This window comes from Camellia sinensis, chromosome 3 (genome assembly GCF_055761805.1).
Source record: "Camellia sinensis isolate YWXY chromosome 3, ASM5576180v1, whole genome shotgun sequence".
NCBI lineage: Eukaryota > Viridiplantae > Streptophyta > Magnoliopsida > Ericales > Theaceae > Camellia > Camellia sinensis.
Window position 1 is genome coordinate 216,653,990 of NC_138963.1, and position 16,841 is coordinate 216,670,830.

At 32.2% G+C, this 16,841-nt stretch overlaps 1 protein-coding gene across 21 annotated transcripts; it reads left to right on the plus strand.

The window, feature by feature from the left end:
• Positions 1-1,705: 1,705 nt before the first annotated feature.
• EMB2757 (Transducin/WD40 repeat-like superfamily protein) lies at positions 1,706-14,882 on the plus strand. Of its 21 annotated transcripts, none has more exons than XM_082922263.1 (17): positions 1,706-2,061; positions 4,657-4,726; positions 4,796-4,887; positions 5,537-5,650; positions 8,330-8,447; positions 8,533-8,595; positions 8,711-8,782; positions 8,911-8,967; positions 9,746-9,948; positions 11,325-11,383; positions 11,461-11,554; positions 12,216-12,282; positions 12,633-12,715; positions 12,813-12,904; positions 13,606-13,712; positions 14,298-14,361; positions 14,611-14,882. In XM_082922263.1, exons 5-17 carry the CDS (start codon positions 8,344-8,346, stop codon positions 14,701-14,703), a joined length of 1,158 nt encoding a protein of 385 aa, XP_082778389.1. In that variant the 5' UTR covers positions 1,706-2,061; positions 4,657-4,726; positions 4,796-4,887; positions 5,537-5,650; positions 8,330-8,343; the 3' UTR covers positions 14,704-14,882. The 21 variants fall into 21 exon arrangements, 15 of the variants coding, with proteins under 15 accessions (XP_082778389.1, XP_082778390.1, XP_028068047.2 ...); XM_082922264.1 differs by lacking the exon at positions 5,537-5,650 and adding an exon at positions 7,932-7,985; XM_082922268.1 differs by lacking the exon at positions 5,537-5,650 and adding an exon at positions 7,932-7,985 and having other exon boundaries at positions 1,727-2,061; positions 4,666-4,726.
• The last annotated feature ends 1,959 nt before the right edge of the window (positions 14,883-16,841 follow it).

Genomic DNA, 16,841 nt, shown 5'->3' on the forward strand with positions numbered 1-16,841 from the left:
ATCATATGGGCTCTAAATTTACAATATAATCTAGCAAATCAACTAATAATAACATAGAGATATTGACAAATATGTAGTACTTCCCTATCATCTTTGTATTATATTCATTAATTTCATATATTATATGAAAGTTTTATTCGTTTCGATCTTTCAATAAAATAAGGATCAAGAAAACAAATTTGATAAGAAATTGATTCTAAACTTAATTATTGAAAAAGCAAAAATTTTAAAGAGAGAATTTAGAGATGGGATTGAAGAAATACTATAACGAATGATAGCCTTATAAAAAAAATTTAAAAAAAAAAACATAACAATGATCTAATGCAAATTATTTTTAATAACTAATAGAAAGAATCTCAAATTATTACCTTTTATAAATATAGTGAAGAAAATTAATTTTGTGAGATTTTTGTGCTACCTTCTCCCATGTAACCTTTATAATTTCATTATTAATACTATTCTCATTCAGAGCGATAATATTTTTTTTTTTATAATCTTTATCATTTGGTAGATAATAACGAATAATAAAAATTATCAAGAGAAGGTTAAGAATTTAATAGAAGATAAGAAGTTATAGATAAGAGCATTTCATAAGATAAAAAATTTAAAATAAAAAAAGATAATATGTGATAGGAGAAAAAAAATGAGTAAATCAAAATAAAGATTTAGATATATATGTTTTTGATAGATATATAGATTAACAAATCATATCTTTATCTAAATTTTATTATTTTAATTTTTTGAAAATAAATTATTTAATCTTTATCTTTATCTGTAGGTCATTAAATTAATCTTTATAAATTATTTATCAATTTTTATATGTTTATTTATCTATAAGTCATGAAATTATTTTTTTTAAACAATTTTTAAAATTTTTATCTTCATCTATAGGTCATGAAATAAATTTTTATAAATTATTTATGAATTTTTGTATGTTTATCTATAATGAAATTAATTAAAGTATGAAATGAGGGGGAAAAAAAGAGAGTTATTTTGTTTTTTTTAAAAAAAAAAAAATCAATTATATCTTTATCTTTATTTGTAAGTCATGAAATTAATTTTTATAAGTTATTTATCAACTTTTATTTGTTTATTTATGGGAAGAAATTTTAAATTATCTATAAGTTATGAAATTAATTTTTTTAAATTAATTGTTTATTTTTTATCTTTATCTGTAGATTATAAAATTAATTTTCAGTTTTTATATGTTTATCTATATGGACGAATTTTGAAATTCAAATCTTTATCCATAAATAATGAAATTAAGCCTAAGTTTGGCATCTTAAAAAAAAGTCAAAAAGTCAAAAAGTCACTATCCTATTTAAATCACATCATCTTATTTAAGTCACATCATCTCTTTACCACATCACTTCAAACCCAACCCATATTTCATAAAAAGTCAAAAAGTGCACTTATTTAGAACATCCCAAACAACCCCTTAATTTTAATTAATCAAACAAATAAAAAATGAAGAAAAATAGAAAACATGAAAGGCAATCAAAGAAGGTTGCCATATGCGAAAGAGAGTGTTTTAAAATTATGAGAATTTAGAAATAAATATTTAGAGATTTTTGACAAAATAACTACATTTGATTATATATATATATATATATATATATAGTATAGATATAGATATAGTACGGATACAAGGTGAACGGCACTTTCAGCCAAATATAAACAGTATTTTTTGAATAGTTGAAAAGTCGATTTTCGCCTTCTGCTTTATAGCTTTTTCTTATTTGGATGCAAGGATATTGATGGAGTACTAACTTCAAATTGCTTACAGTTTATCAAAGGATACATGAGTATACCCACTCTCTCTCTATAATCTGTCTGAGAACCCTCCCTTCTCTTCTCAACGGTGATCTCCCTCCACCGACCACGATATTCGACCACCTCATCTCTCCTCTCACCGATCTCCTCTCTCCTCTGGCGACTGCCGATGACGTCTCCTCTGTGGTGCCGATTTGTTTGATTTTGTGGGTGTTCATAGTGTTCACCAGCGAATCAAACGGAAATTGAGCCCAAGGATGGAAGAATACGACACAAGCTTCTATTAAGGTAAAGACATAGATGAAGAATGTTAGGTATTTCGATTTTAGGTTCCTTTTGATCCAATTAGGGTTTGTAAATTGTTTTAATTTTCTTTGGTTCTGTTAATTTGTTAGGGTTTTGTTCTTTTTGTTATTGTTTGCATGATGTTTACTGTGTATATTTTGTGGCTTATTCATTTTGGGTAAAAGAGGGTTTCATTGATTTGTTTTTCATTGTTGTGGATTTTTAGAGGCCTATATTATACATATTTGATTGTGCTTTGTTGAAATTCCTAACCTATGTTGGGATTTGTTTTGGGCAACAAAATTTATCTTTAATTGTTATTCTATTAAGTATTCTCCTTTCTTGGGTTTTTTTTTTTTAAATTTTTTTAAAATTTTTATAATAATTTTTATTTATTCCACTCTTAGGTTAAATGATGTTGAGTTTTGGGTATGGAAAAACTGTGCAACTTGTAGCCTTGGCCAATGGTTTTCTTTGCCTCATCAGGTGTCTTTTGTGAAATGGGTTTGCAAAAAGTTGCCATACTTTTTTTTTTTAAAAATTTATTACTAATTTTATTCCTTTGATTAAATTGAAAAATATATCATCTGTGTGAAAAGTTCAATAAACCTCAACAATTCCTTAAGATCACTTTGTTTTGTAGTTAATTGTAGTCCAATAATTAAGTTGTAAACCGGATGACTTTATTGGTTGGTTGGTTCTAACCTTATAGGCCCCGTTTAGTTGTCTGGATTGGATTTGGATATAATGGGATATAATATGTTTAGGATATGAGATGAATTATGTATATTGTAAGATTATTTTTATTATATCCAAATTTTTTGGATGGGTGGTTTGGTTTGAAATTATGAGATGTTGGGGGGTTCAAAATTGATGACTTTTATAATTTATGTTGATATCTATTAGTTTAGACTACCACTTGAACTTGTTCTAAGAACGTTTAAATTTAATAATTTGAAAAAGTTTAAAAATACATAAACTAATCACAGAATTAGATGCAATCCTCTCATATGAGATAAATCATACTTTTTTTTTTCTTTGTGGGTTTACAGTTGTGTGAGAGGATTATATCCAATTTTGTGATTGATTTTTATATTTCTAAAGTAATTGATATAATTTGTCCACACTAATGTCCCACCCCTACCTGCAGCTTGATTTTTGCCTATTGGGATCGTCACGTTATTCATAGTCTTTATTTTTGAATATTGGAATGATCACATTATTAATAGTCTTGATCAATTATGATTGATTAAACTAATTGAAGTGAATCAAATATCCTATTTAGTCGGGATCCATTTTTCCAAGAAGGTAAAAAGTTATTTAGTTGGGGATTCAATTTCTCAAGAAAGTGAGCAAAATAGAATATTGGATCCACTTTAATTAAGTTGATCAATCATAATCAATTAAGAAAAAATTTAAATGTATAGGATTTGATTATAGCCTTTGCCTAAATTGTCTTGTCAAAGCCTGAGCTTGAATTTTATCGAAGAGCTCAAAGGGTCGAGTTTGGCATTAATCCTTCTAAATTTTTGATTGAGTTTGGAGATACTACTAACTCAATTGAACAAGTCTCAATTAAAATCAGGTATAATAGATTCATTAATTAGTGACACGCTATTTATGCTCACAACATTATGATTTACCTTAATATGAATTAAGGAAAATAAATGCATTCCCACATGATAAAAGACACGACAAGTTTGTTACATTGACGAGAAATTATTCAATGTTTCGGGAGTAATATTTCATGTCCTTTACTAAATAGTACATTTCAAATTGTCTCTTAAAATTCTAACACAAAAGTTATAAGTTTTATAATTTACACTGATAGCTATTAATTTAGAGTACCACCTAAATTTGCTCCTAGAGAACTTAATAATTTGAAAAAGTTTAGGAACACATAAATCGATGATAGAATCTGAAACAACTCTCTCAAATGCCAACAATCCTATGCAAACTGTTTCATATGGATGTTGTGCATATTTTGAGTAGTCTTCTAAATTGACTTGAGGTTTATTGGGATACTTTTGGTTTAAGAATTGTAAAAGAGTTTGCCTTCTTTGGCAATGGTTCCATTTCTTGTTGATTATTCATCTCCTTTAGTGCAATATATTTTGGTTTAAGAATTGTAAAAGTGTTCACCTTCTTTGGCAATGGTTCCATTTGTTTGTGGATTATTCATCTCCTTCAGTGCAATATATTTTCCTCGTTTTACTTTTAATATACCTCATAACTGCCAACTGAAAGATTATACAACACAACTCAAAATTTGAAAATTAAAAAAAAAAAAACACAATTGCCTATTCCTTTTATAAGCTGTTGTTAGTCCCAACTTTTTGTTTCTTTTATTGCATCTCCACGGTTCTCCTGTTGTTAAATAATTTTTGGGCTTTTTTATTATTATTTTATTTATATATGTTTATATACAAAACAAAGTGTTTGTGAACTATATTTGATAAAGAGATTAAAGACAATGTTAGTTTTGCTTGATTCAATGTCCACCTCCAAAAATTTTGCTTCCTACAATGGTATGAATTTAAGGTTTCATTTATTTGGTTCTATTTTTGCCAAATTTAATTATTTGTTTTTAATTTTAAGGTTTTTCAGGGTTAAATCTACATGGAGGAATTAACTGGGAAGCTAGACACAACAGAACATGGTTTCAGTAGTAAGGGTTTTGTTTTTTTGAAGATTTAAGTAATTTCTTTTTGGTTTTTGACTTTCAATCCACCTGCAGAAATCAGCTGGGTAGCTATGCAAAAAAAATAAAAAATAAGGGCTTTCAAATTATTCCTCTCATTCGATAATTTATTTTTGGCTGCTTTTAAGGTAACATCCATTGCACTTCTTGTTACCCAATTATTCAACTCTGCAAAATCTGTTGTATTGCAAGCAAATGAACATATTAATAGGTTCTTAATATTTTCTGTAACTAATTTGTTTGTTATTGAATTTCCTTGTATAGATATCAAAAGATGAGATTTTATAATTATGACATAAGTTCTCAAATTCTTGTATAATATTTACAAGTGAACAATTGTGCACCACAAAACTGAGATCAAGAGGATGTCATGCCCATGGGAAATGAGTTTTGGTTTCTCCGAGATCCTCTATTAAAAGTAACATACATTTTATTGAATAAAACTTTTTACCTTTTAAGTACTTTTCGTCCTTACGAGTAAAGCGGGTTGATCAATTAAAATTTTGCTAGGTTTGATAAAGATGTTTGAAACAATTAGTTTTTGTTGCTTCAATATGAACCTCCCGTTTTGGTGGGTATTGTATGTTATTTATCTTTGTGTTTTCTTACCATGTGCACTAATTTTAATTTCTTTGACCTTACTAAAAAGGATGTATATCAGAATTGTAAGGTTTATTATATTTTTTTCCCTAAACTGTTAAGGAGGTCAGTGTAATTTACCTTATGTTCTATTTATCTTCAATTTCATGATGCTTTTCTTACATTTTGCTTATGCAGATCTCGTAGTTGTTCATTATATGTGCTATAAGATGCTTTGGTTTGATCTTTTAATGAAGCTAAGTTGAGCTCCATTGCTAGAGGGTGGAGTTTAGCGACCCAAAATAGTGATGTGTATTCTCTGAAACTTCTAGATTTTATTTTTTAATTTTTATGGATTTCTTATGTAGTGAAACTTTTGGGTTTTGTGTGGAGAAAGAATCAATAGCTAAATTTTGTGATTTAGGAATTTCTGTAGCTGTTCTCCCCTTTTATGCCCCACACCTCTTCCCCCCGACTACTTGGATCTCACAAGTGAATCAAAAGTTTGATCTACATTGAATCTTCACCTGAATTGCACCATTGGCTTTCTAATGAATTTTGCATTGCTGTGTGGGTTTTGCTCAATTTTGAAGTACAATAAAAAACTTTTATGGCATTACATAGTTGGTGATGAATGGGTTTTTGCTAAGCTGTTTTTGCGGTTAAATTAAAAATTTGGCATGTGGTGTTCAGTTCTTTTGGGTATTGTGATTGTGGATTCCTATTTGGTTTAGTAATGAATTTTGCAATACTCTTATCATTTTTTAAGAATTGTCAAGTATAATAAAGCCTTCTGTAACATTCTATGATTGGAGATTAATGGGTTCAATTACGCTTTTGTCTTTATGATTAATACGCTTTTGTCGTTATGTGGGTTTTGCTCAATTTTGAAGTACAATAAAAAACTTTTATGGCATTACATAGTTGGTGATTAATGGGTTTTTGCTACGCTGTTTTTACGATTAAATTAAAAATTTGACATGTGGTGTTCAGTTCTTTTGGGTATTGTGTTTGTGGATTCCTATTTGGTTTAGTAATGAATTTTGCAATACTCTTATCATTTTTTAAGACTTGTCAAGCATAATAAAGCTTTCTGTAACATTCTATGATTGGAGATTAATGGGTTCAATTACGCTTTTGTCTTTATGATTAATACGCTTTGTAGTCAGTTGATTGTTTATGAATTTTGTAGGATTGTGCCAGTATTTTGAGAGAATTCAGGATATATTATATGTATATAGATTTATTTCCATCTTTGATGATACTTATCATCCATTTCTCATGGTAATAATGTTCTATTTTAACTCTTCTAAAAGTTGCCAATGTATGGTCAGATAAGGCCAAGTTTGGCATGATTGAAAAAAGACAAAAAGTCAAAAAGTCACTATCCTGTTTAAGTCACATCATCTTATTTAAGTCACATCACCTCTCTAACACATCACTTCAAACCCAACCCAAACCCAATCCATATTTCATAAAAAATCAAAAAGTGCACTTATTTAGTCTTCCCAAACTAGGCCTAAATGTTGCTGCCTTTCATCTATCTATGTATTTCAGACCAAGGTAAAAAATACAATTAATTCCAAGAAGCAATGGGGTTTTGTGTTCACCAAACATGTTTATGATGTTCTATGGAAGGAATTTGTGGTGGTGTTAACAATGCAGGACCTGGACAAGCATTTGGAAAATTCTCATTTATTCATTCAAAGACAATTTCTTTATTAAAAATGTATTGTACCAAACACAAATATTATAAAATATTGATTAATGGGCACTAGCTAGCGTGCTTTGCACGCGGCCATTTCACTAGTATTTATTTAAGCGTAAGAAATTACGTCACGTGCATAACCGTTACATTAAATAATTGAATTATTTATTTATTTTCGTCAAACAGAGCTACATGGTTTTCTTGCATAGGAAAATATTTATTTATTTAAGCGAAAGGACTTTTAACTTTTCCGAAGTAAGTGAGGGTTAAAAAATTGCTGACGAACTCGACAGCACTAGCCGCGACTCTATCTTTGTCGTTTAGACCAGTTTCCGATATCGGCGATAACTTTCCGACCTTCGTTTACTATCACCGTCGATTTATTCAGATGTAAGGCTACTTGTTTTGATTTCTTATTATAAATGAGTCGAACTTGAATCCACCCTTCTCTAGTTTGAACTTGTTGTCTTCTTTTGATTGAAAGTGGTATAGATTTGCCTCCATCTTCACTTGAACACCAAGTGTTTGATAAAATGCTTCAGCCAAAAGAACATTTTGATTTTTTTTTTTTTTTTTGGCTAAGAGCATTTTTATTACCATAGTCTACTGGGAACCTTCAGGACCTGAATAATATTCACTAATTGTTGAGGGGTCTTAGTGTAACTAACACTAATATTTTACTTGAGTTATTTATGTCTAGTCTCCGGAGCCTTCATTGACTGTTGGTGGATTTTCTAAGTAATTGTAGCTAGATGTTCCCAGGAATTTTAATTGTACAGCCCCCAAATAATCAATTTCTTTTTGTTTCTTAACAAAATTTCAAGAGATTGGTTTAAATACATATTTCCATTTGTACACTAATTTTCTTCTTATTTATCTTTCTAGTCTTTTATTCCAAGAGGATGATCTTCATTGCCATTATGTTCTTTTCTTGGAGGGGTATGGAGATTGTTTTTGTTTTTGGTACTTTTGTTTTTGAAATTTTATCACTACATGCTTAATTTTATGTTTACAAGCATGTGGACGTTGAATGCATTTAGAATTGCTTGCTTGGAGGACCCGTTCTATCCTATTTGGTGTTCATGATGTTCGTCCTGTGTTGTTATATCAACTTGTGTTAACATGGTATGACAAAGAATTTTCATGGCTTCGCCAAAGATTTTCTTTGTGCTTTTCTTTTCGGTTATAGACATTAAATTTTTTGGAAATGTACAATGTTGGCATGACTATCAAAGAATTGTTGTTTAGGTTTGCTAAGTATTTTGACATGATGTTAATGGCAGAATTATAGCCAAAGATGAGAAACAGACCTCCACCAGATCCTGTTGCCGTTCTAAGAGGTCATCGTGCTTCTGTCATGGATGTGTGTTTCCATCCATCTGCAAATATATTATTTACAGGGTAGAGACTAAGTTTTTAATTCCTTGTAACTTTTAAGTTTTTTATGTGGAATAACTATGGCAAAACTAAAGGGGTTATGTTGCAGTGCCGCTGATGGTGAGTTGCGCATTTGGGATACTCTCCAGCATCGGACTATATCATCATCATGGTAGTCATATCAAAATTTTGGCTGTTAAATTATCATCTTTGACTATGATTGACCCTTTTGCAAGGTCAGGCCTTTGTGTATTATTGGGTGATACATGGCAATAATTTGGTTACAGGGTGCATAGTGCAGCACATGGGATTATTTGTGTTGCGACTAGTCCTTTGATTGGAAGTAATAAAGTTGTCAGGTACCATTTGCCTTCTTGCTTCTTGAGTTTGGACCTGCTAGCGTGGAGTTGTAAAAGTCATGCTCTACCAATAACTTGAAACAAACTTATTTTCTTAACTAATTGTTTATTATCTTCAACACATGCAGTCAAGGTAGGGATGGAACTGTGAAATATTGGGATTTTGCGGATGGAAGTTTGTCCAGGTAGTCAGTCGGGTATCAAGGTTTAGTGTTGAGAATCAGTTATGGCATTCTTCTATACTTTTGCAAATTAGTTTTGGATGGTTTTGTCAATGAATGTTGCTTAGGGTAAATTTTATTATGTAAACAGCATAGCATGTTTTGGAAAAGGTGACTATTCCAAGCATTAGGGGAGTGGTACATCCAGTGGTAACATGTGAAATCACTTGTGCAAAATCCAGTCACCACTCATGTACATATTTTGCTTTCTCAAAGATCCAGGTCAAAAGGATGATTACGACTTATTAGTTGTTCCATCTACTATTCTGATATCCTTATTTGTGAGGAAACTACCAAAATCTTGATGACAAAATGGAGAAGGCATTCATATAAAATGATCTTATTAGCTGTTGCCTGTTCGCATTTGGCAATTTATTGACCACATTGTATTGCCATCTATTTCGTAAAATATTTTTTATGCAAAATTTTAAGTCCTAAAGCCTTCTTAATAATGATTCACAAGCATAAAAAAACAAAAAAACTGGCAAGACTGGCATGAAAGGCAATTTTGTGTTCAGTTGCTATGAAATCCAGTAGATAATTAGACTGGAATAAGTTATGGTCCAAGATGAAATCTATAAATGGTTTTCATAACTACCTACATTCTGATGATGCCGTATTCTCAAAATGTGACTGTATTCTCTTCATAAGATTGATTCCAAGTATTAGCTAAATTTTCAATGATGATGCTGCCTCATCAATTTTTACAGGTCTATTAAAATCTGACTTTTATGATCAACAGGATCCCTTCGCTTACAATCCAAACAAACTCTTACCACTTCTGCAAGCTGTCATTAGTGAAGAAGCCTTCTTGTTTGAGGCAAGTGGAAGGGCTTAAACACTGCCATGATTTGGAGGTTATGGAAACTGTTGATGCAGATACTCTGGATGATAGCAAAAGAATGGCTCAAGGGAGTTTAGAGAAAAGTTCAAGGACACTCGAAGGTTTATTTGAATAGGTGTTTCAAACAGTGAATGTTTTTATCTACCTCTAATGCATATTCTCCACATTGATGCTTGGATACAACTTTTAACTCGTGAGATTCTAACTTTCACCGTATAACGTGTTGTGTTGAGTTGATATCGGGTTTTATGGGATTTGATTTGTTAAAGGCATCAAATTCTACCGATAAAAGATTAATGTATTTGAATTTATTAAAAAAAAAAAAAAGATTAATGTATTTGAGCAATTAATTTGTTTGCTTTTCTCTCTTTCATGTTTTGTTGAAACATATCCAGTGGAGCTTCTGGTCCTCTGTGCGGCATCTTGCCCTTTCATTTGGAACTTTACATGGTCAGGCGATATTAAGTAACAAAAACATATGTCTTCAAGCATGCCCTAACACTAATCTTACTTAGAGGTGTGGCCCTTTGAGGTCCAATAGCTTTAGATTCATGTCCCAGTAGCCTTGCATTACCTAAAAATTCCACCCACTCCCATCGCATGTGCACGCATGTGTCTTGGTTTTGTTACATACACAAAAGTTGAAATGTAGCGAGTATGAAGTTGCAAGTGTAATAGTGTATAGCTAAACTAGGTTGTTCTAGTTGGATTTTGGATGAAAAGTCTGGCATGTACAATGCAGATAGTAACTCTTGCAGTAGATCTAACCACTTGCCCCTTACCCATCCTCCAAAAAACGAGAGAGAGAGAGAGAGAAGCTTAGGCTCTGTTTGGTTGTGCTCTGAAATCAATTTTCTACCCGTGTGTTGGAGTATGATGTTTGGTTTCGGTTTCAAATCAATTTTCTACACTCTGCAGAGAGAACTCTGATGCACAGGTGCCTTTTTTGTCCACCTGGATGACCACCCGGATGACCACCCGGTAGACCACCCGGATGTCCGGCTGGTTCCAGATTTTTTTTTTATTTTTTTATTTTTTTTTTATTTTTTTGCAATTGATTTATATAATCGGGACAAATATTTTCTGAAAATTTTTAAATTTTTTATGTGCTTTAAAATAATTTTGAATTGTATGTTTAGTTATGAGTTGTAAATTTTTGTATCACATATCAAATGTCACATCAATAATTTCCCACTCAAATCAAACCTCTTTTCCAAAACTATTTTCAAAACTCTTTACCAAACAAATTTTCTACACTCAAATCATAATTCCACAACACACAAACTCAAAATACAACTCATACTCTCAAATCACATTTACAAAACTCTACCAAACACTACCTTAGGTTTTCAACTCATGTAAACTTTTATTTTTGACCAATAGTTGGTAATGATGCCATTATTGATTTACATTTATTTTTTAACTATAGTGTTTTAAGATAATAAAGAAGATGATTCACGAATGTCTTTATGAGCAGATGATGCACAAGTTGAAGGACCAAAATATGTGGCTATAGCAGGGGAGCAGCCTTCCGAGGTTGATAACCTTCACCAATACTATTGTTTCTTTTTGTAGATTCTATATCTCATATTGTTTACTTGCATTGCCATAAGGTTGAGATATGGGATCTCAATACTGCAGAAAAGGTTGTACGATTACCTCAAAATTGCTCCAATGGTTCCCTATATCAGTCATCAAAGGCAAGAGGTCTGTTACTGTTACTGATGTCTATGCTACTTTTTGACTAGTGATAGTTGTACCACTTCATATCTTGATAGCTTTCTGATATAATTTACTATTATTATTGTTGTTCTTGATAGCTTTCTGATATAATTTACCATTACATATCTTGACTAACTTCACTATGAGTCTGACTGGCCATCTGTATTTCCATCAGGATACTGCCCACATCTATAGACTATAGTTACACAAGAAGCTCAAGTACTAGGGTCTCTTAAATGCACTGACAATGTACTCATTGATTCTCATCTATGTGAGAAAATTCATGAAGTTTGAAATTGAGATTCTGAATCAACATAAAAACATATGTTTAAGTATATCGGTAAAAGCTTGGATCTTAGGCAGTCAATTATTTCCACACTTGTGACCTATTGCTATGGAAAATGATTGTTGGCCCCAATGTTGTGGAACTTGTTTGAGTCATGGTAATTAGCCTAAAGTGGGTTAAGGATGCCTAGTTATTATCTTTCCCGAACCCTGCTTTAAGCGAGAGCCTTGTGCACTCAGTATGACTTGTGTAATCTCCCTACCTATTGTGAGCATATTCATGCTTTTCCTTTATATATATTTAAGTTAAAATGTAACATATTTTTTTGCTTGTTTGATTCATATAATTGTTTTGTTGCAGGAATGTGCATGTCTGTTCAAGCTTTTTTACCATCTGAATCACAGGGGTTCCTGAGTGTCTTAACTGGGTTAGTTCTTATCATTCATTTAATGAGAAAAGTCAACATTATCCTGTTATATATTAAACTTTCAAATGTATGCATACATTGTTGAAACTGTTGTTTGCTTCTGTTACCCCTTTTGTGATAGCTACCCAATATAATTGGTATCTGCACTACTGAATTTCATCTCCTTGAAATATCTATGCTGCACTACGTCCTGTGGTATCCTTGATATGTAAACAGTGCAGAACTAGGTGGTTGAGTCACTTTCAGATCATTTAATCAGGCTTTATATATCATCTAGTATTTATCTTGTCTTGAAACTCAATGCCTTCATTGAAATATTGTAAATATCTCTGTTTTCTTTGATGACACAGTTACGAGGATGGAACAATGGTTTGGTGGGATTTGAGGAATCCAGAGGTTCCAATGACTTCTGTTAAGTTTCATTCAGAGCCAGGTGTGTGACCTTAGCATATGGAATCTATCACGCCCAATTGTTTTATCAAAATTTTCCTCAAATCTGTGCTGTGGTTAATTGTGTATTTGGCATGCAGTTCTAAGTCTTTGTGTTGATGGATCATGCAGCGGGGGTATGTCTGGAGCTGCAGATGAAAAAGTTGTGATATTCAGTTTGGTTCATTCAATGGTAACTTAACTTGTTACTTGATATCATGGTTGCATTAATTTGCTAGAGCATGTTCATGTTAAACCACAACACATTGGAGAGTTCACTCATAAGCTTCCTTCTAAAGAGAACCGTTTCTGCTGGTTGAAAAATACCAATTTGTTGGAGATTTAATGTTGTAACCATATTTACATCATCCAGTGATAGGCATTTACATGGTCTTACATCGAATTCTTTTTATTTAGGACACCTTTTGTTGTTCAGGAACTTTGTGCTAATTGCTCGTTAGAAATATTATCTATGTATGAATTTGGGACCAAAACATGATGTTGCCAGTGATGATTTACATATGTTGAAACCAAAAAGATTAAAGTCCCACTTTTTAAGTTCAATGTTAATTCTCAATTTCACAGTGCAATGATGCAAACAATTTTAAATACTTATTAAGCTATAAGTAACAGTCTGCACAAATCATGGTCCATGCAACAGGTGGTAATATCAATTGAATAACATTCTTTGATATGTTTCTCATTTATATGATATCACAACATTGTAACCACTTTCAACTTTTCTTACATTGTTGCCTGGTTCAAAATGTCCACCAATTTATTTATTTGTATGTTTTGCTACTTATCCATAGGAAAAGTACTTATTGTCTTGTTTTTCCATGCCTAATATTTTGGATTTTATTTGTTCAAATTTTTGTTTTTTGTTTGACACAGGGTTCTTGTGTGGTCAAGAAAGAAATTAGTTTGGAGCGACCTGGCATATCAGGGATCTCAATTCGACCAGATGGGAAAGTTGCTGCAACTGCTGGTTGGGATCACCGGTTGGCATTTCATTTTGAGTCTTTTCGTTTCTTTTCAGTCTGGTATGCTTATATAAATATATGTCCTTAAGATAGGTCATTACGGTTTCAATTCCTCTTAGCAGAAATATGAGATCATAATCATAATGAACTTCAGATAGACTGCAAATGGGTTTTGTGCTAAGGAATCTCTGGCAATGGGGGTTTAGTTATCCATTAGAGATGTTGTCATGGGATTGGGGCCCCTTGTCCATGAGTGCGCCTGTGCGTGCTCCTTGATCTCCCTGAAAAGTTTTCTGTGCTGAATAGATTCCCACGAGCTAACTGATGTTTGAGAGATATACCAATTTTTAAAAGCAGATTCACATATTTTTTCCTTCTTTATGAGATCTCAACTAAGCCTACTATAAAATTTTGACTTTGTTGAGGTGATTATTGGAGGCCAAGAATACATGAACATAAAGTTCTAGATTTTTTTTCCCCCTCATCTTCCCTTCATAAACTTTCAGGTTTCATCAGATGTAAATAGCCACCACTGATTACTGGCATCTACAGTTGATTATATGCTTTGAAATTTATCCTTTTTATTTTCCCCATCTGTGGCAGAGTAAGGGTATACAATTATCGCAAAGGAAATGCTCTCGCAATATTGAAATATCACAATGCCACGGTATGTCATTATTGGTTTGCGGTAAAAGGGTCATTTTTATAGGATTTCCATATTTACTGGACCTTTTTGTTTGTTCTAATTCAACATTTGTTTGACACTGCTAGCTCTTGGAAACCATATCTTCCAGCTTCTTTTGTGTTAACATGAGATGCAAATTGCAACTTTTCATTATGGAACATTATGTAATAAAATTTGTTTAGTTACTTTTCTTTTTTCTTTTCAATAAGCATATTTAATCTATTTTTGCAGTGCAATGCTGTTTCGTTCTCATCTGATTGTAAAATGATGGCGTCATCATCAGAAGATACTACTGTGGCGCTGTGGGAACTTTATCCTCCTTAACTTGAGTTGTTATTTAGTATTGACTCTTATCAATATGTGAAGTGTCCAGTAGTTCCTACATTACTTGGTTGATACATGGCCTTCGATCCTCACTTGTTTTAAGTGTTTTGTTGGTAATTCTGAATTATTCTTTTGTAGCATATTCATAAAGGAGAAATAGATCTTTCATTTCCTATTGAGTTGCTGTTAAGTGTTAAAACTTGACACTTACATTTGAAACTAATCCTTAGGTTTTCACAGCGTGTGAACGGGTGTACTTTGGATATAAACCTCATCAAATTGAACATGCTTAGCTGTGGCTAGACAATTTAATAGTGGCATGATGTTGAATGCGTAGAGCTTTGAATATGGAAAATTGATAGGACTCTAATGTATTTGGAGTGGCCTAGCAATGAATGAGTATTAGACCAGACGAACCTTAATTAATATCATCTTTATTAATATTGGTTGCACAGAGTCGATGTGCCACCTTCATTGGACCAAAGGACAGCCCAATGATAAGTGGCTGCCTTTTCAATCCCCGCCGCGCTCTCCCCATTCCCTAGAAGTACCTATATTCTTCCTTGACAAAAAATAAAATAAAAAGAAAAATTCCCATGTACCTAGAAAGTCTGGAAAGAAACTAGCTGCTCGGGAAGAAAGTTCAATTCCATGATTGAAGACGATCCAATATCCGTTTGACTTGGGTATAGTCTTTCCATCTTTAGGACACATACCCTATGATCGCCCTAGACATTCTTGTGAGCCCAAAATATTCACTGTATATATACACCCCATATTTCTGGTGCTCCATTTTTTAGCAAAAATATTTTCCACTTTTTTGGGTTGGTAAGCGATAGTTTTATATTAAAAAAAATATAATTATTACAATGATACTCAATATACCAATTCTAAGTTCACATAACTTTGAAGGAACGACACCCAAACCAAGTTATACATTGCAGCTAACCAAAGAAAATTCGTCACTCAGGCAACAGAAGCAAATATTCTTCCTCTTTCTCTCTCTATACAAGTCTATAAATTGTATTTATAGAAAATGAGATCTGAACTTTAACTTTATAATAGTGTTTGAATTATTTTTTTTCTTCTTCTATTCAAGTTACTTGTACCAATAAAGGCATTAAAAATTTCACCTATACGGATGGCCCTAATTTTCGAAGGCGAATTGAATATAGGAGGGGCAAGTGCAGAAAACTATGTGGCCCCCAGTGTTAGCAATGCACAAACAGTGCCTTAGACATGGATTTGGAGAGTGGCAGATGTGTTGGCTTCAAAGCCCTACCCCTGGCAATTCTCTTTTTAGGACCAATCTTTGTTCTTTAGTCCATTTTAAGCTTTAGCTGGTTGATGTGAAGCCTACCGCGTACGTTACGAGAAATTATTCAATACTTCTAGAGTAAGTCTTCTAGAATAAGTCTAGATGTGTTAGATAGATATCAGTCTGTAAATAAAATAGAGTATTACACCAAGAACAACCAATAATTTCTCATACATCACTCTCTTCTCTTGGGAGGGACCATAAACCTGCAAGTGGTGTTTGGTTGTCAGTAATGGAATGGTCCTTTGGAGATCCAATTTGGGTAACCAAAATTTAAATATGACTAGACCATCAATTAATCCTTCCAACTTTGTTTTAGTTTTCAATGTGAGATTTAATTTTTTTTTAGTGTAAATCTCTAACTTATAATTTTCTTTTACACTATTGCGATCTCCTAAAATTTTGATCACCGAAAATCACTGACTTTTCATATTTGTTCACAGCTGTAAATGAATGATTTCAGTGATCAAGATTTTTTGGTGCGTGTATCTTTTTGGTGCATGTATTTGTTCACAGCTGTAAATGAATGTTTACATACCATTTTTGGTTTTTATTTGGTTGCTTTAGTAGTAGTAGTCAAGGCTACATTAATGTCTAACAACGTAGTTTTGGTTGTAATGCCATTTTTGGTTTTTGTTTGGTTGCTTTAGTAGCAGCCAAGGCTACATTAATGTTTAACAGCGTAGTTTTGGTTGTAATGGTTGTCATTGGCTTGTGGCTGCCCAGAATATGCCAATCTACTTTAATTTTCAATTTGAAAACGATGACTTTGTTTTGATTTATAGTATGATTTATGGCTCCTTCCCATGTTGACTGGAAA

Bases quoted from the DNA above. Each gene is read 5' to 3' on its own strand.
- EMB2757 (XM_082922263.1), top strand. From the start codon at position 8,344: ATGAGAAACAGACCTCCACCAGATCCTGTTGCCGTTCTAAGAGGTCAT. The intron at 8,448-8,532 runs GTAGAGACTAAG...GTTATGTTGCAG, and splicing joins GCAAATATATTATTTACAGG to TGCCGCTGATGGTGAGTTGC. The intron at 8,968-9,745 runs GTAGTCAGTCGG...TATGATCAACAG, and splicing joins GCGGATGGAAGTTTGTCCAG to GATCCCTTCGCTTACAATCC.